We start from the raw sequence: 25,171 nt of genomic DNA on the forward strand, positions 1-25,171 counted from the left end.
CTCGTGGGGCGTTTTGCAGCTGCACCAGCGCAGGTGTGAGTAGCCCGGACCCGACACGGGGCGGCAGCTGGAGGTGCAGGTGAGAATTGGATGGGGCCGGGCTGCCAGGTCGTGGGGGCGCCGCAGGCCGCAGGCCGGACCCGGGCGGAGGGCCCGGGGCAGCAGGAAGAGCTTTCTTTAACGCGCACGTTAACAGTCAGACTCGCTCTCCGGTTCCACGCTTCTCCAAAGACCATGGAAAAAATGACCTCGCGCCTGGCGGGAGCCCTCGCTGTTCCGTGGGGTGACTCACGATGAAAGCATCGCAGCCTGGCTGTCGGTGTGAGGAGCTCGGCCACACGAGTGGGAGCAGGGCTCGGCGGCCGGTCAGGTGTGAAGTCAGTGCGGCCCGCTCTCCCTCCCTCAGCGCCCCCCGCCACCCCCGGCGTGCCCCTCCCCCGTACCCTGCCCCCCGGGCTCCGTGCTCTGGGGAGCACTCTGAAGTTTCACTTGGGTGCGATGGAAGCCCAGGCGTGCTGGCCTCGAGCCCCCGGGCTGCGCCGTCTGCCCTGTCCCTGGTCCCTGCAGAGGCGGCCGTGTGCGCTGGCGGCTGGAGGCTGGGTTGCTCCAGGGGCCGCAGGCTTGCCGACCCCCCCCCCCCCACCTCCAACGGGAGCGAGTGTCTTCTCACATCGTCTGCCCCCCCCCACCCCCCCGAGTGTGAGCGCTCAGTTAACATCAGGCTATAAAATCGCAGAAGTGGCGCAAGGGACTGGCCGGCTGGGCAGGGAAGGCGGGTGGGATGGGGGGGCGGGTGTCGCCGGGAGGGGATCACAGAATTAAGGGCACAGAAGAGGCACCGGGAGTGTGTGCCAGGCTGGGAGGCGCTGGGGGTAGCTGGTTTGGGCAAACGGAAGTCCATCCTCTGTGCCCACGGCCCTGAGGTGGCGAAGCTCCCAACGCGAGCTCCGTGACCCCCCGCGCCCCTCCCCGCAGCAGCCGCGGGCTGGATGCCGTCTCATTATCGGAAAAGGCAGAAGCGGTTCCCTCAGCCACATGCTCCTGGCTCAGCGAGGCCGAGGATGTGTGTGTCCTGGGGTCCGGCAGCCGGTGCTCTCGGCTGCCCGGTGGCTGCGGCCGGAGACGGGCCGCTGGTGGCTGCCTGGGCATCGAGGCTGGCAGCAGAGCGGGGTGCCGTCACGAGCCGGGCGCGGTGGCAGAAGCTTCTAGGGCTCAGCCGAGCCTACTGACCTGGCCGGGAAACCAGTGGTGTCAAAGGAGAAACTGGCCGTTGCCTGAGCAAGGGGCTGGGCACGGCGGGCATCACGGGGTTGGCATCAGAGCTGAGCTGAGTGATTAGCGGGCCTGGCCTGGGGTCAGAGGTAGGATCAGGCACAGCCTGCGTTCCGGAGGCTCGCGGCCTGGGGGCACCGTGGTGTGCGGGACGCGTCCAGGCCCCTCGCCAGACAGCTGCTCCATCGGGGGCACGCCTCCCAACCTGGCACACACTCCCGGTGCCTCTTCTGTGCCCATCACGGCTGCCCCGACGCCCCGAGCCTCCTCTCCCTCCCGACTGCCTGTGAGAACGCGCGTGCAGATGCCAAGCTGCCGGGAGAGGGGAAATATTGTATTTGAGTTGGATGAAATGTGAACTAGAAGTCCTGTTGCTTAATAAAAACGTGTGGTTTTGATTCACTGTTCCTGTCGTAAGTTCTCTTCTGCTGAGAGTTGAAACTGCGAGCCAGGAGCCTGACATCTGGTGGGAGAAGAGGGGAGGGAGGGGAGGGAGGGGAAGGGGAGGGGAGGGGGAGGGGAGGAGAGAGGCAGCTCTGACAGTCACGGGAGGTGGAGAATGCCAGGACCTTGCTGAGCAGGGCCGCTGGGTTGGGCGCCAGGGGGGAGACAGGTGAGGTGCTGAGCTGCGATCCCCGTGTGCCATGGTGGGGCCCCAGGCCGGGCAGCACAGGCAGCCCAGCCTACACCCCCACCCCCCCGCCCCCTGTCCCTGAGAGGGAGGAGCCCGCGCTGGGTGGCAGAGGGCTGCGGGGCTGTGTCAGCGTCACTGGGGAAGGAGGGTCCCCCGGTGCGTGGCCAGAGGCAGGGCCCCACGGCTGAGTGGGAGGGAGGCGTCGGGCCTGGAGAGCCAGCGCACGAGCCGGTTCTGCCTGCGGAGTTCCCGCTCCGGCTCCTCACTGGGGGTTTGGACCCGCGCTGGGCCGCGCGCCTCCGGAATCAGGTGCTCATGGGCCTACTGGACTCCAGGACCGTCACCCCATTCTGCCATTGAGTCACCACTTCACCCACCTCTGGGCCAGTGGGGCAGCCGGGGAGGGTGCAGATCCCTCTGCAGAGCTGTGCACACCGGGCGCCCTGCTCCACACCCCCGGGGGCCGTCCAGGGGCCACGCTTAGTCCTCCTGCGTCTCTCTCTGCCTTCCTGGCACAGAGGAGGGCTCACACACCTTCGCCACCTGAGAGGCGGGAGGGCCGGCGCCTGGCTGGGCCTGTGGTTCTGACGGGCAGGGTGGCATCACTCCTCGGGTCGAGCCTGTGGCATTGCCTTTCCAGCTCTGCCCTTCAGGGTGGAACGTGCCTGTGGCTGGACCCAGCGGAATGGGGGAGGGGGCACAGGCGCTGGAACCGCCCCAGCCTCCGGCCAGAGAGGGGCGGCCGGGCTTGAGGGGCCTCAGGAAAAGCCTGCTGGATGCACGGGCTGGGTTGCGTCTGACCTCATCCACGGGGCACGAGGAAAGGCCGAGGTGTTAGGGGGAGTGGGCGCCGCCAGGCAGCGCGGCTCTGGGCATGGCTGTGCCCCTATGTGTGAAGCAGCGGCTAGCATTTGGGAGATGCTCAGGAATTGCTACTGGATGGATGGTGGATGGAAGGAGGGAGGGATATATGGATGGATGGTGGGTGGTGGATGGATGGATGGAGGGAGGGATATATGGATGGATGGTGGATGGATGGTGGATGGTGGATGGATGGTGGATGGATGATGGATGATGGATGGTGGGTGGATGACAGATGGTGGGTGGTGGGTGGATGGTGGGTGGATGGTGGATGGTGGATGATGGATGGAGGGTGAATGACAGATGGTGGATGGATGATGGATGGTGGATGGATGATGGATGATGGATGGTGGGTGGATGACAGATGGTGGGTGGTGGGTGGATGGTGGGTGGATGGTGGATGGTGGATGATGGATGGAGGGTGAATGACAGATGGTGGATGGATGATGGATGGTGGATGGATGGTGGATGGATGATGGATGGATGGTGGATGGATGATGGATGGTGGATGGAGGGTGGATGATGGATGATGGATGGGTAGATGGATGGTGGATGGTGGATGGATGATGGATAGTGGATGGATGATGGATGGTGGATGGATGATGGATGGTTGATGGATGATGGATGATGGATGGTTGATGGATGATGGATGGTTGATGGATGGTGGATGGATGGTGGGTGGATAATGAATGGATGATGGATGGTGGATGGATGATGGATGGTTGATGGATGATGAATGGATGATGGATGGTGGATGGATGATGCATGGTTGATGGATGGTGGATGTATGGTGGATGGTGGGTGGATGATGGATGATGGATGGTGGGTGGATGATGAATGGATGATGGATGATGGATGGTGGATGGTGGATGGATGATGGATGGTTGATGGATGATGGATGATGGATGGTTGATGGATGATGAATGGATGATGGATGGTGGATGGATGATGGATGGTTGATGGATGGTGGATGGAGGGTGGATGATGGATGATGGATGGGTAGATGGATGGTGGATGGTGGATGATGGATGGTGGGTGGTGGGTGGTGGATGGTGGGTGGTGGGTGGGTGGGCGGGTTGTTGGGCGGATGGGTGGATAACAGATAGATGGGTGGGCAGACAGCCTGGTTGGGTGGTTTGGAGGCAGCAGCTCCGAGAGGAAGGCTGGCTGAGGACGGGCTGGTCTCCTGGGTCCCCGCTGGGGCCCCTGAGCCGCTTGTTCAGGGCTCCTGTCCGTTTCCAGGGTGACATCCAGCAACTGCTCTTCGTCTCGGACCACCGGGCGGCGTACGATTACTGCGAGCACTACAGCCCCGACTGCGACACGGCCGTCCCCGACACCCCCCAGTCCCAGGACCCCAACCCAGACGAATACGTGAGTTGGCAGCTGGGCTGGTAGTGGTGGGGGGCAGTGGGCCAGGCAGGCGGGGGGATAGGGGGAGACTCGGGGGCGTGGCACCTCCATGGTCAATAACCCACCAGGCAGGACTATGACCGAGTCACCCCGGACGCGTGTCACGAACCCTCTCCCTAAGCTTCAAGCAAGATGGCAAGGTGTCTCTTGTTCCCTCAGCCCGGGCAGGGGGCCTGTGTCTGGGAAGGGGGCCTGTGTCCGGGCAGGGGTCAGTGGGCAGAGGTGCCGCAGGTGCCCGGGCTGAGTCCGTGGGGCGCTGAGGGCGGCTCATTGCGAACCATGGGCCCTGGACCCCGGCGTGGCCGCGCCGAGGAGCAGCGTCGTCTCGAGGGTCTCAGGACCGTGTCCGGAGCTGCGTCCCGTCCCGTGACCCCTGCGGTCTGGGTCCGTCTTTGCCTCCTCCTGCCCTGACACCCCAGCGGCGCCTGGTTAACATTTCTGGCAGTCCCTCCCCCGCTGCCAGCGAGAACCCTGCTCAGCTCCCACGCCCAGTCCTGCCCTCCATCCCCCCCCCGGCCTCCCTCCTTCCACCTCCTGCCAGACACGGCGAGGCCCCAGGAGGCTGCGGGGCCCAACCCCCACAGCTGGACGGTGCCCCCAGCGGAGTCCCAGCGGCCAGGCCTCCTGGTCCCTGCCGTGCAAATGTCCTGGGGCTGGGGCTTCCCCCCTGTGGCCGGGGAGGCCTCCCTCCTGGTGACAGAGCCCTAGATTGGCTGGTTGACGGACCCTCGGGTTCTAAAGGGTCAGAGCGACTAGGCCTCTTGGGACTCAGTCTTCTCCGAAGGGGACCTGGGCCGTTTCCTCTCCGGGCCTCTCGGGGGCTGGCTCAGCTCCCCACGTCGCGGGGGGTCCGTGCCCGGACGAGGGCATGGCCTATGGAGTCCACGCCTCCCGCCGAGCCCGGCGTGGAGAGAGCAGGGTCTCCTGACGGCCCCTCCGTCCTCACGAGCCTGTCTCCTCCCAGTACCCGGAGGGCGACGGGGACAGCGAGCCCTACTACTACGAGTACCCCTACTACGAGGACACGGACGACCCCGGCAAGGAGCCCGCCGCCACCAAGGAGCCCGTGGAGGCCGCTAAGGAGACCACGGAGATTGCCGAGGTGAGGCCGGCGGGCAGCGGCCGGGGTGGGGAAGGGGAAGGGGGGAGGGGGAGGGGGGAGGGGGAGGGGGAGAAGGAAGCTGTGAGAGGGAATGTGGGGCCGCCCAGCAGGCGGGGGTGGGGGCTTGGCCGCATGTGCCGGCCCCACGCGATGCGTGTTGGAAGGCGGTGCCTGCTGTGACGTGTGACCTCGGGCTGAGGGGTGAAGGGGCACCGTCCCCTCCCCAAGGTGCTGGGAGACTGGCTGATCCTGTTCTGTCTGGAACGTTCTCTCACTTTTTTGTTACTCTTCACCCAAGGATGTTTCCCATTGATTTTTAGAGAGAGTGTAAGAGAGAGGGAGAGACGAGAGAACCATTGATGTGAGAGACACACATCGATTGGTTGCCTCCTGCACACCCCCGCCTGGGGCTGGGGATCGAGCCTGCAACCGAGGTACGTGCCCTTGACCGGGAATCGAACCCGAGACCCTTCAGTCCTCGGGCCGGCGCTCCATCCACTGAGCCACACCAGCCAGGGCACGTTCTCTTACTTCTAAGACAAGGGTCTGAGATACAATTCACCCTTTCCAAGCGTGCGGTCCATTCCCAGCATCCTCCTGGCTGGGCTGCCTCCTCCTGGGACCGGGGTGGCCCGGCACCCAGAGTCCACGGGGGTCTTGGCTGAATGGGCCAGGCTGTGGGGCAGAGGAACCCCAAGACCCAGCCCTGCCTCTCCCCGCCCTCAGGAGCTGACTCTGCCCCCCACGGGGGCCCCTCCCGTGCCCGACACCAGCGAGGGGGCCGGGAAGGAGGACCCGGACACACTGGACTACGACTACGTCCCCAGCGAGGACTACTACACGCCGTCCCCGTACGAGGACAGCTACGGCGAGGGCCTCGGGGCCGAGGTGCCCACCAGCACGGCTGGCACTGCCAACGCCTCCAACGTAATTGCTTTTCTCGCGCGTGGGCTCGGCCGGGGCCGGGAGGTCAGGACCCTGGGTCCTTCTCTCGGCCTCTCCCCGGCGTCCGGTGCAGGCGGAGGTGGGCGAGGACAGGTGCTGGCGGACCGACCGTGTCCGGTCTGGGGCCGGGGCGGGTCAGGGAGGGACCCAGCGCCCGCCCGGCACACAGGAAAGTTAACGCTTTGTCCGCCATAAGCGTGTATAGACGCCAGGATGGCTTCCGGTTTGGATGCGTGGCAGGTAGCTGGCCACATTCTCGGCGGCCACGGAGCGGACACGCTGGTCCTCCTGGGTGCAGACCCCTGTGTCGCGGGCGTGGGATTAGGGTCATGTTATCCCGAGACCCTGAGACCCGTGGTGGCGCCCTGAGGGCACCGCCGAGGTGGCCTGGGGTCTCGGGGAGGCTGGGGCAGCGCCCGCGGTGAGTGAGGAGGCGCAGAAGAACAGGGACCCCAGGAGCTGCCCTAGGAGTTAGGCGCCAGGCCTGGGAGGCCGCTGACCCCGAGCCCCAGGTCGAGGCCCCGGGCCCAGCAGGGAGGGGCCTCTCTCAGCGGCTCCCTGCCCCTCCCGCTCTGCCCCCAGCCGGCCCCGCCCCCGGTGGAGGGGAAGGAGGACCCGGACGGCGAGTTCACGGAGGAAACCATCAAGAACCTGGACGAGAGCGAGAGCTACTACGACCCCTACTACGACCCCACCTTGCCCCCGTCCGAGGTCGGCCCGGGCATGCCCGCCAGCCAGGACACCATCTTCGAGGGGGTGAGTGCGGCGCGGCCCTTCCGGCGGCCTCCGGGGCGTGACAGCCGGGTGGCCCTGCTGGGGGAGCGTGATCACGGCCTCACTGTCCCCTCCGCCGTCCCTGTCCTCCCATTCCCTCCGTCTGCGCTTCTCACCCCCAGATCGACGGACCGCGGGGCGAGAAAGGTCAAAAGGGAGAGCCCGCCATCATCGAGCCCGTAAGGACGTTTTCTTATCCTGGTCTCTCTGGTCCGCGGGGGGCCAGGGTCCGGGGGGGACCAGGGTCTGTGGGGGCCAGGGTTAGGGTCTGGGGGGCCTCGGAGAGCCGGGCTCCCGGGTCTCAGCGCGTCCCTGTCCCGTCTCTTCCAGGGCATGCTCTTGGAGGGGCCACCAGGCCCCGAAGGCCCCGCGGTGAGTGTCACCTTTAATTTCCATGACGTGTGGGAGGTGCTGGGTGGGCGATCAGGGTCACCCCTTAAACTCCTGACGGAAGAGACGGTTCGCCGCCTCGAGCCGATGCCGGGGCCGGCCCGTGGGAACGGGTGCTGCCTCTGAACTCTGCTCTGATTTTAATTTAATTCCAGGGCCTCCCGGGACCTCCAGGGACGATGGGTCCCACGGGCCAAGTGGGCGACCCTGGAGAAAGGGTAAGGGCCGCCTCGGCTCCGGGGTCCCTTGCTCCCCAGCGCGCCCCTGGGTGCCCTGCTCTGTGACGGGCGTTGCCACCGCGACTTCCTTCTCCCAGTTGCCCTGGCCCCATAGCCTCTCACGCCACCCGCTTCCTGCGCCCAGTCTCCCGGGGGAGGGGCGGTCGGCTCTGGCCCGGGGCTCGTGCCCCCCCGAGGCCGCCAGTGCGGTCAGGACACAGCGAGGGCCCGGCCGCCCTGCGTCCGCATGACAGCGACCCCGCAGCTGCCGGGCCAGAGCTCAGGGCTCCCGGATCTGCCAGGACCCTCCTCATCCGAGAGCCCCGGCCTCGATTCCCTCTGATCCCCTTCTGCCCTGGAAACCAGGGGGCTTCTCGGGAGCAGATGGGTGCGTTCCGGGGTCACCCCGGGCCGAGGGCCGCACCCCGGGGTCCCTGCAGGGGAGATGAGGCCTGGGCCCAGGAGGTCGCGGCTCCATCCTGACACCTAGCGGGGCTTTGCGGGACTGCAGCTTGTGGGCAGCGGCTCGGCTTGGCTTTTACAATCTTTTCCTTTCCCGGTGGTTTCCGTGCTGGACATGAACCGCCGGGTGAGCCCGCGGCTGAAGAGCTGGCAGCGGCTAAGCCGCGGGTGAGAGAAGCGTGTGTGTGCGCCCTAATGGGCGTTCGCCCCCAGGGGGCAGGTGCCGGAGGCCTGCCCGGAAGCTGCCCCGCAGGGAGGCCGGGGCTTTGCCTGTCAGGCCCTCGGGCTGCGGGCGGCGCCCGGGGCGATTGGCCGGATGCCCACGGTGGAGCCGCTGAGCGCGGCTGGGACAGGGAGGCTCCCCTCGCTCCCTGTGGCCGGGTGACCGCTGAGCGTCCCGCCTGGGTGGGGCCTCGAGCAGGACTCTGCCATTTGTGTGTGCATCTGTGTGTGGGTGCACGTGTGTATATAACTCTGTGTACGCGTGTGCGTGCATGTGTGTAAATCTGTGTGCATGTGTGTATATATGTGCATGCATGTATATGTGTGCATGTGCGTAAATCTGTGTGTATATGTGTGCATGCGTGTGTATGTATTGGCCGGTGGCTCTGGGGGCCCAGAGTAGGCAGCTCGTTCTTCGTGGCCTCAGCTGACCTATAGGCTGCCTGGCTCCCATGGTCCCTGTCTTGCTGGCATCCTCCCCTCCCCAGCCCCCCCCGCCCCCCCCCCCCCCGCCATCGTAGTTCCAGACAAGCAGGTGGGCCTGCTCTCCCGCCGCATGGCCTGAATGCTGCAGTGGGGCGGCATGTCTACCCACTCGCTCCAAGGCCCACGGGAGACGGGTGGTGCTGGTCCTCCCACAGCTGTCAGCAGTTGGACCCATGAGCGTGGTGAAGTCCACACGTCAAAGAGAGGGGCCACGTGGCATTGCAGATGCTGTTTTCTCTCTTAGACGTAGGATGGGGTGATGCGCTGTGCATTGTGCCGGATATGACTGATCTCTCTCAACCTCAGTGTTGCTCCCCGTGTGTCTGAGTAGGTGCTCCTCGTGTGTCCGAGCAGGTGCTCCCTGTGTCCGAGCAGGTGCTCCCTGGGTCTGAGCAGGTGCTCCCCGTGTGTCCGAGCAGGTGCTCCCCGTGTGTCTGAGCAAGTGCTCCCGTGTGTCCGAGCAGGTGCTCCCGTGTGTCCGAGCAGGTGCTCCCTGAGTCTGAGCAGGTGCTCCCTGAGTCTGAGCAGGTGCTCCCGTGTGTCTGAGCAGGTGCTCCCTGAGTCTGAGCAGGTGCTCCCGTGTGTCTGAGCAGGTGCTCCCCGTGTGTCTGAGCAGGTGCTCCCGTGTGTCTGAGCAGGTGCTCCCCGTGTGTCTGAGCAGGTGCTCCCGTGTGTCTGAGCAGGTGCTCCCCGTGTGTCTGAGCAGGTGCTCCCGTGTGTCCAAGCAGGTGCTCCTGTGTGTCCGAGCAGGTGCTGCCCGTGTGTCTGAGCAGATGCTCCCTGTGTCTGAGCAGGTGCTCCCGTGTGTCCGAGCAGGTGCTCCGTGTGTGTCTGAGCAGGTGCTCCCTGAGTCTGAGCAGGTGCTCCCTGTGTCCAAGCAGATGCTCCCCGTGTGTCCGAGTAGGTGCTCCCTGTGTCTGAGCAGGTGCTCCCCGTGTGTCTGAGCAGATGCTCTGTGTGTGTCCGAGCAGGTGCTCCCCGTGTGTCTGAGCAGGTGCTCCGTGTGTGTCTGAGCAGGTGCTCCCCGTGTGTCTGAGCAGGTGCTCCCCGGGTCCGAGCAGGTGCTCCCCGGGTCCGAGCAGGTGCTGCCCAGGTCCGAGCAGGTGCTCCCCGTGTGTCTGTGCAGGTGCTCCGTGTGTGTCTGAGCAGGTGCTCCCTGTGTCCTAGCAGGTGCTCCCTGGGTCCGAGCAGGTGGCCGTGTTGACCCTCTTCCTCTGAGTGACCCCAGGCAGTCAGCAGGCGGACGGGCCCTCACTGAGCGCAGAGGAGGCCGCTCTGAGCAGCCGGCCGGCTCCCGCGGGGCGGCCGCCGGTTTGGGCCGGAGACTGGAAGGGTGGCTCGGGGGTGGGCGCCCTGAAGCTCCACCCCTGACCCTCCTGGAGGGTCGCCTCGCTGGACCCGCCCGGACCGCGTCCTTCCTCATCCCTCCCCCCGGGAGCATTTCCTCATCCCGACCCCACAGCGACGCCCCTTCTCTGGGCTGGGGTTCTGGAATATTCCGGCTCGGGGCCTTGCACTGCTCTGTGCTTGTCCCGCGTGTTTCCGGCTGGGCCGTGGCTCCCACCCGCCTGCCGCCCAGCCCAGCTCGTCCCTCTGCACTCTGACCAGGCCCTCTCGGCCCCTCTGTCCACAGGGTCCCCCTGGGCGACCAGGTCTTCCGGGGGCCGACGGGCTGCCCGGCCCCCCTGGGACCATGCTCATGCTGCCCGTGAGTACCCCGACTTGTGGGGGCGCGGCTGATGGGGGTGCGTGGTCGATGGGGGTGCGCGGTCGATGGGGAGGGGGCCCTGGGCTCTGTTTCTGAGGGGGACAATCTCCTGGCCACAGACTCGCCCAAGCCAGGGCGCACCGTGTCCTAGAGGCAGGCTCCTCTCGGGGGGGGCACCTTCGCAGAGGAGTGGACCCCAGGAGCTCCCAGGGCTGCCCCCCCAGAGGGGGTGGAGTCTGGTCCCTGGAGGAAAGCTGTGCCTGGTCAGACACCCCGTCACCACTTGGGCCCCGAGTGGGCGTGTTTGCCAGCGGGTCCCTCTGGGAGCTTGCCCTGCCCGTGACCTTGTGGGTGAAGGTCATGGGGCATCTCCTTCATGGGGAGCCCAGGCCTCGGGGAGAGTATGTGGTTGGTCGGGACATCGGTCTTCTGACTGTCTGTCTGTCTGACTGTCTGATACCGGGGCAGCTGGGCGCGGCTCAGGGCACCCGCTGGAATGAGGCGTCCTCGCGAGGCCTCCCCGGTGCAGGCGTCTGCCTGGGCCCTTGGCGTTTCCTCGTAGCACCTTGGGGCCATGGGGTCTCAGGGTGGACGCCACCGGTGCCAGGAAGGGCTTCCCGGGCACGGGGAGGGTCTCCGCAGGCCCTGGGCTGAAGTCGGCACAGTAGGGCGGCGTGCACGGGGTAGGGGGGTGGGTAGAAGCTGCCCAACCAGACCTGTGAGGCTCGACTTCACCCCGGAGGCCGACGGGCACTGCCCAACCCTGGGGTCCAGTGTGGCACCCCCATCAGAGCACCCTTGGTGACCCCCGTCTTACCCCACAGTTCCGGTTTGGAGGGGGAGGCGATGCCGGCTCCAAAGGCCCCATGGTCTCAGCCCAGGAGTCCCAGGCTCAAGCCATCCTGCAGCAGGCGCGGGTGAGTGTGCGGGGCCCAGGGGAGTGCGAGGGGCCTGGGGGTGGGGCCTGGGTGAGTGGCGAGGGGTACCTGGCATGGGGCACTGGGGCAGAGGGCCAGCCCTCTCAGCAGGCCCGGGTGAGTGGCCCTGCGATGGGCAGACACTTCCGAGAGCCCCTCGCTCGGCCTGGGGTCCCGCGGAGCCTGTCCTCACCGCTCCCCTCTGCACGTTAGCTGGTCAGTGGGCTGAGCCTGTGATATGAGGCCGGGAGTGAGAGAGACGCCCCCTGTGCGCTGGGCTGGGCGCCGCTCAGCAGCCTTGCCAGCCGCCTCCCAGGCCCCAGCCAGCGGGTGGCGCTGATGATCAGAACGGGGGCGGGGGCAGTTGTGGGACAGCGGGAGCATCGCGTGGCCGCGGGGGATAAACTGCCCGCGGATGCCGGGCGGTGCGTGACCAAGCGGGCTGCAAGGCTCATCGCCCGCCTGCCTGCTGGCCGCGCCGCCTGGTGCCTGGCAATTGGAGCCAAGAGGGGGCGACGGGCTGGCAGGATTTTGAAACAAAACCTCCTCCCACAGGAAAGCTTCCGTGGGTGGGGTGGGCGCAGGCAGCACGGGGCGGGCAGGCTGACTGCGGGGCAGGTGTGCGCCCGTGGTGGGCGGGTGGGACGGGGTCTCGCGGGGGGTGGGCGGGAGGACACCCCCACAGGTGTCTGCTGGCTGCGGCTCCAGCTGCTGCCTCTGGAACTGAGTTCCCCTCAGAAGGGCTCCCCAACCACTGGAGGGCGCCAGACCGCCTCTCAGAATGAAACGCTATCAGCTCGGGCACACGTGTAACACACTCCCCAGCCGCCCAGCCCGGGCACACGTGTAGCAAACACACACTCCCCAGCCGCCCAGGCCCAGCGGGGCTGTGTTGCCAGCTCACTCCGAGGGCGGGGGCTGGGGGGCCAGGAAGGAGGGCAGCGCGAGGCTCTGAGCACCCCAGGTGGAGGGAACCCCTCCCCAAAGCGGGAAAGGCACCCACCTGGGTCCACCCCCCTCCTCTGTTCCCGTCATCGTGGCTGGCGCTGGAGCCCCAGAGGAGCCGAGGGGGGGTTCTGGGCTGCCTCCCACCGCCTCCCAGTGAGCAGCCCCTGCCCCGGCGGCCCCTCCCCGGCGGCCGCTCACCTCGCTCAGCCGGTCCTGTTTCTCTTGCAGTTGGCGCTGAGGGGCCCGGCCGGCCCCATGGGTCTGACTGGGAGGCCTGGCCCGGTGGTAAGTCACCAGCGGGGGAGCTGGGGGCACGCGGCGAGGGTGGGAGAGGAGAGGGCGCCTTTTAGCGTCACCGTCACCCACGCTGACTCAGGGGCGCTGGTGGGGGGCGGCCTGGGCGGGCGGGGCGGGCGTGGGTCCGGGGCCGGGGAGCCTCGGCGCTGGCACTGGCACTGGCTGCGGCTTTGCCCCGCGTTCTGGGCCTCTTCCTTTCGGGGTTCAGCTGAGGGCAGTGTGTGGGGCACGGGGCCTGCAGAGGGGACCCCGGGCACTGCCCGGAGGTTTAAACGCTCCGTGTCCCACCGCCATTCCCCGGGGGAGGGACTGGCCGCTGCCGCCCCCCCCCCCTTGCACTCAGTGCCCTCCTGTGCGCGTGGCTCGGGCGCCCCCTCCGGCATCCTGGCTGCGGGCCCTGGGATGTCCGCACACTGCCCAAGCCGCAGGCTGCGCCCCGTGGTCAAGTTCACCCTGAAGGTCACCGTGGCTCTGGTCCCCCCACCGTCCACAGTTTCCCTCAAAACTAGGAGGAGACCCCAGCAATGAGCCCTCACCCCCGCCCGCGGGGTCGGGTTCTGTCCCAGGCGGGCAGGGCTGGGTCGCCGCCCTCACGGGGAGCCCTGCCCACGGGGGACCCCAGTCGTTTCTGCGCCCCAGCCCCGGCCACGCAGCCTTCACCTGCCGCGTTCCTAACCAGCCGTGTCTCCACAGGGCCCTCCCGGGAGCGGAGGCTTGAAGGGCGAGCCGGGCGACATGGGTCCGCAGGTGCGTGGCCCCCGGCCTGGCTCTTTGCAGGGGCGTCTCCGGGTGGGGGAGGCTGTGACTCGGGGGGGGGGGTGCCCCGAAGGCGGCATGTCTTCGAGGAGGTCCGTGGGGATTGTCGCGTGCTGGGACGCGGGAGGGGAACGGAAGTCAGGTGACTGCGCGGGAGGTGCCGGCGCTCCGTGCCCGGCCCTGCCCTGTCCCGGGGTGGGTGCCCTCGAGCGAGCCACGAGGAGGACGAGCCACAGGGACAGGAGTTTGCTTTTGTCTCTGAGACGCCTGGACAGGAACTGACCTTTGCCCTTTGACCTCGGACAGGGCCCCCGAGGGGTGCAGGGCCCGCCCGGCCCAACGGGAAAGCCTGGAAGAAGGGTGAGTGTTTCTGGCCCCGGACCGGCTGGGCACCGACGGGGTGGGGGTCCGAGCCGTGTGCCCTCCATGCCCACCGAGCAGGCTGGGCCAGAAGCCAGCTGCTGCCTCCTGTCCCGGGCGGGGCCGTCTCCCTGCCGGTCCCCCTCCCGGGTGAGCCGAGCCCATGAGCTTCTCCCGGGACTCGCCGGCCTCTGCCTCCCCGGCCTCTGGCCTCCGTCCTGAGCGTGTGCATTTAGTTTAACAAACATTTTTAAAAATATACTTTGATTGACTCAGAGAGGAAGGGAGAGGGAGAGAGATATAGAAACATCAGTGATGAGAGTGAATCATTGATCGCTGCCTCCTGCACGCCCCACACTGGGAGTGGCCTGTGCCCTGACCGGGAATGGCTCCGGGACCCCCTGGTTCACAGGTTGGTGCTCAGCCCCTGAGCCGCGTGGCCAGGCCCGATCATCCGACTTTAGCTTTAATTCTGAGCAGCTGGAAGGAACTGCCCTGGCTGGACGGCGGGGCCCCGTTCCCCCGAGTCTCGGCCGACAGCCTCGCAGGCTGACCTGGCCCCTTAGTCCCTCTCCCCCGAGAGGTCTCGCCTGCGCCTCATGCCATCACCTCCAGGCACAGAGGGGCACGTGGCATCGCCCCTGCGGGCAGTCCGGACGGCGAGGCCCAGGAGCAGAGCCCCCTGGAGGCGCCCAGCAGCCGGACTCCGGTTCTGGCTGCCCGGGCTGGGCACTGCCCTCGGCTTCACGGGAGCCACCGCTCGGTGCCAACCCTTTGCCTCCTGTGTCCAGGGCCGGGCTGGCAGCGACGGCGCGAGAGGGATGCCTGGCCAGACTGGCCCCAAGGTAGGTGCCACGCACGGCCCCGCGTGTCCTGGCCACGGCTTCGCTGTCCTCGTGCTGATGACGTGGCTGACAAACAGGATTATGGGGACAAGTAGCGATGCTCACACCCATATGGGTAGGGTCTGGGGGAGGGAGGTTCTATTTGGGCCCCTCTGGGCCCAGGCATATGCCCTGACCGGGAGTCGATTGAACTGTGACCCCCGGGGTTGGCGGGTGGATTTCACGAGCACGTGTGACAGTTGGTTTGGGCGCAGATCTGCTGCTTTTGTGTGGGAGGTGAGCCGGCGGGTGGCCCTGGGACAAGAGGGGAGAGGAGGCGGGGATGCAGACCCAGGGCAGGGATATGCGGGGCCCTGGGCGCAGGACGCTGCCCGGACGGCGTCCCTGTGCGGCGTGGCCCTGAGCAGCCTCTGTCCTCCCGCAGGGCGACCGCGGCTTCGACGGGCTGGCAGGGCTGCCCGGAGAGAAGGGCCACCGGGTGAGTGCCCGGGGGGGGGTGGGGGGCACGCGCCCAGCCCGAGGTCCCGGTGGCCTGCGTGCGGCAGGCGGTGTCTCAGGAGGCCCTTCCCCCGGCCTCAGGTTGCTGGGGTGCGGCTGGGTCCCCTCGATTCCAACGTGGCCGCTGCAGGTGCCTCCTGGGGGCGATGAACGCGGCGTGAAGCTGTGCTGGTGGAGGCGCCAGGAGCGGATCTTCTCCGGCGTGTGATGGGGACGCGGCGGCCCAGTCCTGGGGGGCGGCAGGGGGCGGGCGCACGGGCGGGGCAGCTCCTCCCGAAAATCACCCTCTGGTGGATGGGCCTCGGCGCGGGAGGCGTGGCCGCGCCCCTCCGCGTGGGCTCCGCACGCCGCCCTGAGCGGCTCCCTGGGGGCTTCTCTCCTTTCTCACACATGGCGCCGCTTTCATTCATTTATTTATTTAAATATGTCTTTATTGATTTCAGAGAGAGAGCGAGAGACATCCATGAGGAGGGAGAATCTTTGATCGGCTGCCTCCTGCACTGCCCCCTAGTGGGGATTGAGCCCGTATGTAACCCGGGCATGTGAACTTGACCAGAATCCAACCTGGGACCCTTCAGTCCACAGGCCGGCGCTCTATCCACTGAGCCACCCCGGCTAGGGCATGACGCCTCTTTTATATTTAAGCACATTCTGGATATGCAGGCACGTGTGTGCATGCATGCACATGCATGCACACACAGACACACAGACATATACGTATGCATACACACATGCATGCACACACATAGACACATGCACACACATGTACGTATGCACACGCACACGTGGACACAGACACACGCACATGCACGTATGCACACACACGTATGCACACGTACACATATGAACACAGACACATGCACATGCGCACACAAGGTCAGTGGGGTCCGTCCGTCACACTCGGTGACACTGAGAGATGGCTGCTGCGGCTCAGCCGGTGCTGCTCGGCCCGCTGCCCCCAAGACGCTGGTTCCCGGGTGTCAGCCTTTGCGGGGGAGCCGGCCAGGCCTCACCACGTCTCCCGCAGAGCCCCCCGACTCCACGAGGGGCTGTGTGGGGGGTGGGACAGGCGTGCGCCACCCGCTCAGTGGCTAACCTGGCCCTGCTTGGCTTCCAGGGTGACCCTGGCCCCTCGGGCCCGCCGGGCCCGCCGGGAGAGGACGGAGACAGGGTAGGTACCCGCGGGCCCCGCCGCCCCCGCCGGCCCCTCTCGGAGCCTGGCAGGAGGAGTGCGTGTGGCACACTGCTCGGTGGCAGGGACACTGCGTGGGCGAGGCAGACGGGACCGCGGGGGAGCTGGGGAGGGGCCGCGTGAGGCAGGCGCTGCATCCTGTTCTGGCCGGACGCGCTGAAGCGTCCCCAGGCGAGGCCTTAGCGTCCAGGCCTTAGCGTCCAGCCTCCCTAATCCCTGGCCCCTGCTCCCCACAGGGTGACGACGGAGAAGTCGGGCCCCGAGGGCTGCCCGGGGAACCGGTAAGTGGCTGACCGGGTGGGATTCTGTGTCCCCACGGGGGGCGGGACGGGGGGGCACAGCTGCAGGAGGGACTCCCTCGGGCTGAATCGGGGACCGTCTTCGAGCAGCGACAGCGAGGGGCTCAGCAGGGACCCAGAAACAGATCTGGGGCTGGAGGATCGGTGGGGGGCGGGCCGAGGCGGAGCCCTGGCCGAGTCCGAATCACCTTCGCTCTCTCCTCTTGCAGGGGCCGCGCGGTCTGCTGGGGCCGAAGGGTCCTCCGGGCCCCCCGGGGCCTCCTGTAAGTCCTGTCACCTGCTGTGTGTCTGTGCCCACCCCGTCCTCCCTGCGGCCCCCTCGGGCGTTCAGGCTGCCGGCTCACCGCACTGACCGCCGGGCACGCTCGCCCAGGGCCAGTGTGCGGGCAGCCGGTGTCGGGTGCCTGTGGCCAAAGGACCCCGGTGGCAGGTGTGGGTGGTGGGTGGCGGCCCGGAGACAGCCGGCGTGACAGCCCTGTCCTCACGCGCACACGTGCGCTGGTATGAACACAGACCCGGACGCCACGTGCTCCCTGCTGGACAGCATTTCCAGCAGCTTCTGGAAGTTCTAGAAGGAGGGGGAAGCCCGTGGTTCCAGGGCGGCTTCCCCAGGGCGGCCCGGCCCGTCCCGTCTACCCTCCTCGGCCCCTCTGCCCTGGGCTCACCTGCTTCCCGCGAATGCTGGGCCGGCCCCCCACCCGCGGGGCCTGGAGCTCCGCACCCCGCGCCCATCAAGACCTTAGGGTCGCTTTGGGGCCAGGGCTGCCCCTGCCCCAGGGACGTGCGTCCTGTGACATGCGGGCCGGGTCGGGCCGAGCGCGGGGAGCGGGCTTTCCCGCGGAGGCGCCTCGCCCACATTCAGTCTCCGCTTCCGTCCCCTCCAGGGCGTGACGGGGATGGACGGCCAGCCGGGCCCCAAGGGAAGCGTGGTAAGTGTCCGGGGCCCCGCCACCCAGCCTCGCGGGGTCCCCAGGCGGGGCGCACAGCCAGGCCAGGGCGATGTCACCCCTAAACCAGACGGGCTGTGTGGAGGAGATCTGCCCCAGCCCGGGCCCAGGTGGGCAGCCCCGCGGGAGAGCTCACGCCAGCCGGGGGCCGGTCAGCCCAGCGTGGGGGGTCCCTCCTCACTGCGGGGGCGTGAGGAGCACCCCTGGGCCCCGCCCGCCGCGTGTGGTCTCAGGGCGCTGGCCGGGGGCGCTCTTCATGCCCCCCGTGTGGCGGGAGGGTGGGAATTTTCTGGTCAGTTGCTCTCACCTGCCCCCTGCCGGCTGTCTGGCTTGCGTTTCAGAGCAAATGGGTGCTGGGGCCCCAGGTCGCGAGCCTTGCAGGCGCTCATCTGGGCCGCCCTCGGCCGCTGGGCCGCCAGCCTCTCCCGTGGGCAGCCTCCTGGGTGCTCGCGTCGGGCATGAGACAGACTGGAAGGCCGGGAGGCCGGGAGTGGGGGGCCCAGACCCCCCAAAGAAGGGATGCAGTCCCCCTGCCCACCCTCCAGAGCCCCCTTCAGTGCCTCTGCTTTGGTTTCCTGCAGGGTCCCCAGGGCGAGCCCGGCCCCCCCGGACAGCAGGGCAACCCAGGTGCCCAGGTAAGCGAGTCGGGCGGGTTTCGGGGCGGCGGGAGGCGCAGGCTTCAGTGTGGTGCCTGGGCCCGAGCCCCACTGAGCTGCCCGTGCTGCTGGCCGCCCGAAGGGGCTGCAGCTTGGAGGTGGCCTGGAACCCGGGCCGGTGCCGGAGGAGAGATGAGGGGAGGGGGGAGGGGGGAGGGGGGCGAGGGGAGGAGAGGGGAGGAGGGGAGGTTCCCAGCCACCAGTTCCTGACCTTTCCACCTGCTCTTCCCCTTCCCAGGGTCTGCCAGGCCCCCAGGGCGCCATCGGGCCCCCAGGAGAGAAGGTAGGTGGGCTGGGCTGGGCATAGGGCACCCTCGCCTGCCTGTGGGGTGCGGTCCAGGCCGGGGAGGCATGCGGGGCATTGCCAGCTCGGGATGCGAGCCTTTGTCCTCCCCAGGGTGGGGGAAGCTCAGAGCAACAGGCCCAGAGGTGTGGGTCCTTCTTGTTCACTGATTTATAAATTCACTCTCTCACTCTCTCACTCTCTCATTTATTCATTCATTCATTCATTCATTCACTCTCTAGCCCTGTATAGGGGACCAGATTTAGGAACAAGAGTAAATATGGGGGCCCCGTTAAATTTGAACCTGGCCGGGCCTGCCTCCACCTGGGGGCCTGCCTCCACCTGGGGTCCCTCCCCCACCTGGCCGGGCATTTGTTCCCGTTGCGACACCGAAGGCCCTGGGGCAGCGAAGGCCTACCCGGCCTTGCCGGTGCTCCATGTGCTGGAGGCTTCCAAGCCGACGGGCTGGGGATTGCTTCTGCGCATCCTTTTCAGCAAATGGTCTTTGACAGAAATGGTGAAAGTCCCCGTGGGGCGTGCAGGGCAGGTGGCAGCTGGGAGCCGGCGCCGGCTCACGGGGTCTGCTTTGTTCCAGGGCCCCCTGGGTAAACCCGGCCTCCCAGGAATGCCCGGCGCCGACGGACCCCCGGTGAGTACCCTGCTCGCCGCACCCTCATGCCCGTCCCTGCCCAGGGGGGCTGGGACCCAGGCTCCGGGCCGGCCACGTGCGTGGCTGTCACTCACGGTCCCACCTGCTTTGGCGAAGACCCACGGGAGACCTCGAGCCGGATGGCTGCAGAGGACTGGGCTTGGGACACGCTTTCCGGAACGTGTCTCCACGAGGGGTGGTGACTGCAGGAGTGGGAACGTGGTTACTGTCGGGGGTGCGCGGGCTGTCGGGACCCAGCCTCGCCGCCTTCCCTCCGGAGGCTGGGCTGGCGCAGGCAGGGGCCTGTCCCCGGAGTTGGAAAGGAGGGAGGCGTGTGCGAGTGTATTTTTAGGGCTCACGCACCCAGCAGGGGTGGTGGGTGGGAGCAGGCAATGTGCGAGCACGCAGCTGTGGAGCCAAACCGGTGCTGCCTAGAAATAGCGCGTCGGTGACAGATCAGGCTGTGGGGGCGGGGGGGGGGGGTGATGCATGGGGCCCGGCGTGGGAGTAGCCGTGTTCCTGCGCCCACCACCCTCTCTGTAAGTCGCTGGTGGGGGTTTTTGGGGGGGTTTTTTGGTCTTTTTTGGAATATTCAGTTGGGGGTGCATAGAGCCCATTTCAGAAAACAAGATGAGCCGCGTAATTATTCCGGACACGGAGTCCTCGGTGCTTTAGTGACGCCGTGAAAAACCGAGCGAGGGCGTTTGCGTCCATGATTAGCGGGCGAGCAGCGCCCGGTGGCTCCCACCTGCCGGCGGAGGTCGCTGGGCCGGCCGGTCGCCGGTCGCCGGTTGTCCCATCGGGACCGGGGCCTGCAGGTGCCAGCCTCACCGTCCTCACAAGAGCCCCGGGCCGCCTCCTGCGCGTTCAGGTGGAAAGTGACGACGGCTTTGCAACGTGCCATTTACGTCCTTAACTTACACCCGCGCCCAGCTGCGTCCTCTGGTGATAAAGTAGCACGTTTTGTTGTGGGAAATTAGGGAACTAAATGAAATGACAACAAAGCGAAGCCACCCCACCCCGTGGCCGAGCGTCCAACGCTGAGGCCCCGGAGGCGTCGCCGCCACTGTAGGTTCTGTCCGTTTCCTGCCGTGGTTCACGTCCGTGGGGCGTGTCCTGCCACGTGTCAGGGAAACTGCCAGGCGCGTGGCCCTGCAGGAAGGAGAGGTGCCTGGGAGGGGACTGGGCCCGAACCCCACTTTCCTCACTTCCTGCCATGGAACCCCCTCCCTGCAATGCACTGGGGTCCCCAGGAGTCACCAGCCCTTCGGAGTCTGGGAGGAGACAGGGCCTTTAAAGGAGCCCTTGCCCAGAGCCAGTCGGCGGCCTCTTGTGGACTCCACGCCTCTCTTTCTTCTTTTAAATGTTTATTGATTTCAGAGAGGAAGGGAGAGGGAGAGAGAGAGAGAAACATCCATGAGGAGAGAGAATCGTGGATCGGCGCCTCCCGCACGCCCCCTACTGGGGATCCAGCCCGCAACCCGGGCATGTGCCCTGATCGGGAATCCAACCCAGGATCCTTCAGTCCACAGGCCGACGCTCTATCCACTGAGCCAGACCAGCCGGGCTCCTGTTTCTGTCTCGGTTACAGTTAACGTCCAGGATTGTTCTGTGCTGGGTTCAGTGTAGCACAGTGGTTAGCCCATTGTACGCTTCACGGACACTTCCAGCCCCACCTGCCACCGTGCAGTTAGGATGATATTGCTGATGCCTTCCCTGTGCTGTGCTTGGCACCGGCCTGTCCTGTAACTGCCCATCTTTACTGCCAATCCCTGTGCCCTCCCCCCGGCCCCCGGGCCCCCAACCACCTGGCCCCTGGCCCCCGACCCTCAAACCCCTCCCCTCTGGCAGCCACCAGGCTGTGCTCTGTGTCTGTGTTTTGTGTGTGGGTTTCCTCTGTCCTTCAGGTGGCACTTGCCCTTCCCTGTCTGACTTACTCACTGAGCACGATGCCCTCCAGGCCGCCCGCCGAGGGTCCACCAAGCACTGAGGGTGGGTGCTGGCCCGCATGGCGCTGTGCTGGCTCAGCCCGAGGGTGCCGGGGCCGAAGACGCAGGGGAGCTCCGCGGGCCGCACAGCCGTGCTCACGCGGGCTCGGCGGGAAGGAGGATGGAAACAGGCCCCTCAGAGCAGCCGGTGTGCGGCCCCGGGCGAGGCTCTGGCTGCTCTGCCCCGAGTTGTTTGGCCTTGGCTTTGGCTTTGGCTTGGGGTGGGGGGCGGACAAAGAAGCCTTCCTTCCGGGAGTCGGAGGCGTGTCAGCAGCTCGCGGGGGACACGTGTGGCCGAGCCGCGCCTCGGGGACGTCACAGGGCCGGTGACCACGGGTCCCCGACTCTCGGGACCGGAGGACAGCCGCGTGCGATGCTAAATGAGCGCGTGCCACGCCCGTGATGCCCACGGCGCAGGCGGCTGCGGAGCGAGGCGGCTGGAGGGCGAGCCCCGGCGCTGGGAGGGGCGCGCAGAGGATTTTAATTTGCTTTTGCGTTTGCCTAATTGTGTACGATGAGCATATACCGCTTTTTTAATCAGAAAAACATCTAGTGCAAGTAATTTCAGCTTCATTAGTTCCCGTTATAGAAGTGGGGTTCGTTCGAGAACACGGGGGGCAGGCAGACAGCGGGGAGCGGGCAGCGGCCTGGGCTTCCCTCGCGGAAACAGCCCCTCGCCTGTGTTCCTCCCGACCCTCTTCTGTCCGAACATGTTTAATAGTCCTCCCGCCAAGAGTCACTCTCATTCTGCAAACACAGCTTCAAACGTCTGCAAAGAAGCCGGGCCCTCACCGGTGCGGCTCAGTGGGTAGAGCGTCGGCCAGTGGACTGAAGGGTCCCGGGTTCGATTCTGGTCAGGGGCACAGGCCTCCGTTGTAGGCTCGATCCCCGGCCCTGGTCGGGCTCCTGTGGGAGGCGACCAATCGATGTGTGTCTCACATCGAAGTTCCCCTCTCTCTTTCTCTCTCCCTCCCACTCTCTCAAAAAGTCAGTGGGAAATACCCTCGGGTGAGGATTAACCAAAACCAGAAAGGAGTGGGCTGCATTCCAGCCATGGCGGGGACTTGCTCAGGGCGGACATGCGCTGGTCGCGGGCGCCGTCCCGAGGGCGAATCCACGCTCGGTCTCCCGGCGGGTAGAGATTGTCTCCCTGGGGAGGAGGGCTGCCCAGGCGGAGGGCTCGCTTGCTCCCCGAGGGCCTGGGAGTGGGTGACCTGAAGCAAAGGCCCTGGTGGCCGCTGTCCCCACCCACCTGCCTTAGATGGCAGCTGGATGCCGGCCGTCGGGGCCTCTGTGGGCCTGGAGCCCAGCTGCGGGTTAGGGAGTGGGGTCCCCTCCACGGTGGATCCCGCCGTCGCCGGGGCCTGGCCGTGTTCCCGTTTCGCGGAAGCAGCAGCCGAGGTCAGCGGCTGAGGGACTGGCCTGGGCCCGGCCGCCGGGAGTGACCACGCGTGCTCGGGGCTGTGGTCCTGACCTCAGCTCCGTGTGTGTGTACACGCGTGTGTGCGTGCATGTATGTGCATGTGCACGTGTGTGTGCGTGCATGTGTGCGTGTGTGTGTGGTGGGGGGGAAGGGAGTGGGCGGCACCGGCAGGACCGGCTCTGACTCACACGGCAGGACCGCCCGCCGCAGGGGAGGGGAGGGGAGGAGCATCCTGTGGGCACCGACTCATGCGACTTCTCTTTCCCACAGGGGCACCCTGGCAAAGAGGGCCCCCCCGGAGAGAAAGGAACCCAGGTGGGTGCAGCCGCGCCCCGGCCTCAGCGCCCCCTGCCGACCGGCCCTGCCCTGCCCCGGGCCAGCCCACCCACTCAGAAGGGAGGCGGGGCAGCTGTGCCCTCTCCTGTCCTGGGGACACTCCCCCGGGAGTTGGGTCCCCCCCGTCCCACCCCCTCGGTTTCTACACGTGGGGGTGCGGGTGCAGCCGACCTTGACAGGCAGAGACTGGGGACGTGCAGGCTCTGGGCCGAGGCTCCTCCTGCCCATCGACTGTGTTCAGGGCCCAAGTCGGGGGGTTAAAGCCGTTGGCGTTTCGGGGTGTTCTGAGTACCCGGGACTCCCGCTGCTATTTGTGGCGGGTGCGCATTTCTGTAATGACAGCTCGGCCCTTCCGATTCCCACCGCTTCCCCGGCCCAGCCCGAGTCCCGGGGGCGTGACCCGCAGAGCGCCAGGCCGTGGCGTTCTCAGTCACGAAGGGCACTACCTGTGTCCCGCCTCTGCCGTGGGCTGGGCGCGAGGCCGTGGGCACTGGCTGTGTCTTCTTGTGGCCCCTCCCGGGGTCTGACCTGGATGACAGCTCAGCTCAGAGGGAGCTGGGATTTGCTGGTGGGAGGACCCCCGAGTGGGCGGGACATCACCAGGCCCCGCCCCCGAGGTGGAGCTCATGGTCTCTCCCTTGGTTGCAGGGTCCCCCTGGCCCCCAGGGCCCCATCGGCTACCCTGGCCCCCGAGGAGTCAAGGTGAGGCGCTCGCGCTGTGGGTCGTCCGGGGTCGGGGTCGGGGCTGGGACTGTGGGCACCTGTGTCGGTTTTTGGGAATTCCTCCAGCGTTTCCGTCCCTGCTGCCCACCCTGGAGCAGCCCGGTCCCCCCGTCTGCGTGGGGGCCTGGGGCCCGTCCTGGGCCTGAGCGGGGCAGGGAGTGAGCCGCGGAGCCGGGAAGGGCAGCTCCGGAGCCGGGACAGCCCTGGTGCGTTTGTGACGATACGGATGGCGGGATGGAGTCTCCTCTGCCCCGGGCTCCTCATCGCAGGGCTGACGGGCTCAGGGCGCCGTGGGGTGACGGGGCTCCAGGCGGAGGCCGGGCCAGCTCCCGTCTGTCTGTCTGAGCCCATCCCTCAGTCTCTCCATCTGGTCTCAGCCCCTGCCTCGGGGAAAAGCCCAGAACCGCCAGTCGGCTGGGAGTTCTTGCCGCACGAGGGCCGCTGGCAGCCGAGGGCCCCGGGAGGTGCCGGCCTCCTGGCCGCAGCTCTTCCTGCTCAGACGGCGACGCAGGACAGACTGTCTGAGGGGAGGCGGCTGGGCTTGCGCATCCACGCTGAGCGCTCAGCTGGCTGTGGTGTGGGGCTCGGACCCAGGACTGGCGAGGGCTCCGAGGTGTGAGCGCTCACTCTCCCCGTGTCTGTGCAGGGGGCGGATGGCATCCGTGGTCTGAAGGGCACAAAGGGTGAGAAGGTGAGTGTCCCTCCTCCCCGGGCGGCCCTGTCTGGCCCACAACCCTTCCCCCTCGTGTCAGGTCGCCAGCACCCGCTGGTGTCCGCGAACCCCCAAAGTGTGCCACTCCCGTGCAGGGCAGCCTGCGTCCTGGGACCTCGGGCCCTGCTGGTCCTCGGCCAGCCCCGCGGGCAGGACCGGCCCCCCCGGCCCCTTGGCTGATGCCCATCCTTTCAGAGGAGGCGCCGGCGGAGCCACCCTTCCTCTCGGGGGCACTTCCCTCCCGCTCCCGCCTCAGATGTTCACCGTTGTCGCCGGGCACCTGCAGTGGGCATACGCTCACCTGAGAGACGGGCACACAGGCTGGGCAGGGGCCGCTCCCGCCAGCGGGCCAGCTTGCAGATTACAGCCTGGCCCTCGAGCTCCGTGCCTGTGAATGCAAAGCAGGGACACATGTCACAGGGGACGGACACACACATTTCACAGGGGACGGACACATGTCACAGGATGGACACACGTCACAGGGGACGGACACATGTCACGGGATGGACACACGTCACGGGGGACGCACACACGTCACAGGACGGACACATGTCACGGGGCAGACACACGTCACAGGGGACAGGACGAGCCTCAGACCCTCCCTCCAGCGTGCCCAGCGCGGTGCCTGGGCCCAGAGGCTCGGACGGGGGTTGTTGGCGGGGGACGTGGCGGGTATGGCGTGGGGCAGCCCTCGGGGAGCGGGTTCCTGTGGGAGACCCAGTCCCCTCTCTCGTCGTCCAGGGAGAAGACGGCTTCCCGGGGTTCAAAGGAGACATGGGCATCAAGGGGGACCGGGTGAGTACTGGCGGGAGGGGCGGCGCCGGCCTGCGGGGAAGTCTGGGGGGGCGGGGTGTG

General features: G+C 67.1%; 1 protein-coding gene across 2 annotated transcripts in view; it reads left to right on the plus strand.

The window, feature by feature from the left end:
• The window catches only part of COL5A1 (collagen type V alpha 1 chain), a gene marked incomplete at its 5' end in the record, with an annotated part of 97,334 nt that overhangs the window by 32,398 nt on the left and 39,765 nt on the right, over nt 1–25,171 (plus strand). For both annotated transcript variants that reach the window (XM_081104051.1, XM_081104052.1), the window contains 25 exons: nt 4,010–4,141; nt 5,145–5,282; nt 6,009–6,209; nt 6,810–6,983; nt 7,124–7,180; nt 7,332–7,373; nt 7,547–7,609; nt 10,413–10,487; nt 11,312–11,404; nt 12,581–12,637; nt 13,343–13,396; nt 13,712–13,765; nt 14,557–14,610; nt 15,035–15,088; nt 16,226–16,279; nt 16,537–16,581; nt 16,809–16,862; nt 17,484–17,528; nt 18,128–18,181; nt 18,441–18,485; nt 19,081–19,134; nt 22,816–22,860; nt 23,530–23,583; nt 24,251–24,295; nt 25,058–25,111. In XM_081104051.1, the coding sequence (XP_080960177.1) occupies nt 4,010–4,141; nt 5,145–5,282; nt 6,009–6,209; nt 6,810–6,983; nt 7,124–7,180; nt 7,332–7,373; nt 7,547–7,609; nt 10,413–10,487; nt 11,312–11,404; nt 12,581–12,637; nt 13,343–13,396; nt 13,712–13,765; nt 14,557–14,610; nt 15,035–15,088; nt 16,226–16,279; nt 16,537–16,581; nt 16,809–16,862; nt 17,484–17,528; nt 18,128–18,181; nt 18,441–18,485; nt 19,081–19,134; nt 22,816–22,860; nt 23,530–23,583; nt 24,251–24,295; nt 25,058–25,111 (1,797 nt within the window). The remainder of the gene's footprint in view (nt 1–4,009; nt 4,142–5,144; nt 5,283–6,008; nt 6,210–6,809; nt 6,984–7,123; nt 7,181–7,331; nt 7,374–7,546; nt 7,610–10,412; nt 10,488–11,311; nt 11,405–12,580; nt 12,638–13,342; nt 13,397–13,711; nt 13,766–14,556; nt 14,611–15,034; nt 15,089–16,225; nt 16,280–16,536; nt 16,582–16,808; nt 16,863–17,483; nt 17,529–18,127; nt 18,182–18,440; nt 18,486–19,080; nt 19,135–22,815; nt 22,861–23,529; nt 23,584–24,250; nt 24,296–25,057; nt 25,112–25,171) is intronic.

Source organism: Myotis nattereri (genome assembly GCF_964212035.1).
Source record: "Myotis nattereri genome assembly, chromosome: 12".
Lineage (NCBI taxonomy): Eukaryota > Metazoa > Chordata > Mammalia > Chiroptera > Vespertilionidae > Myotis > Myotis nattereri.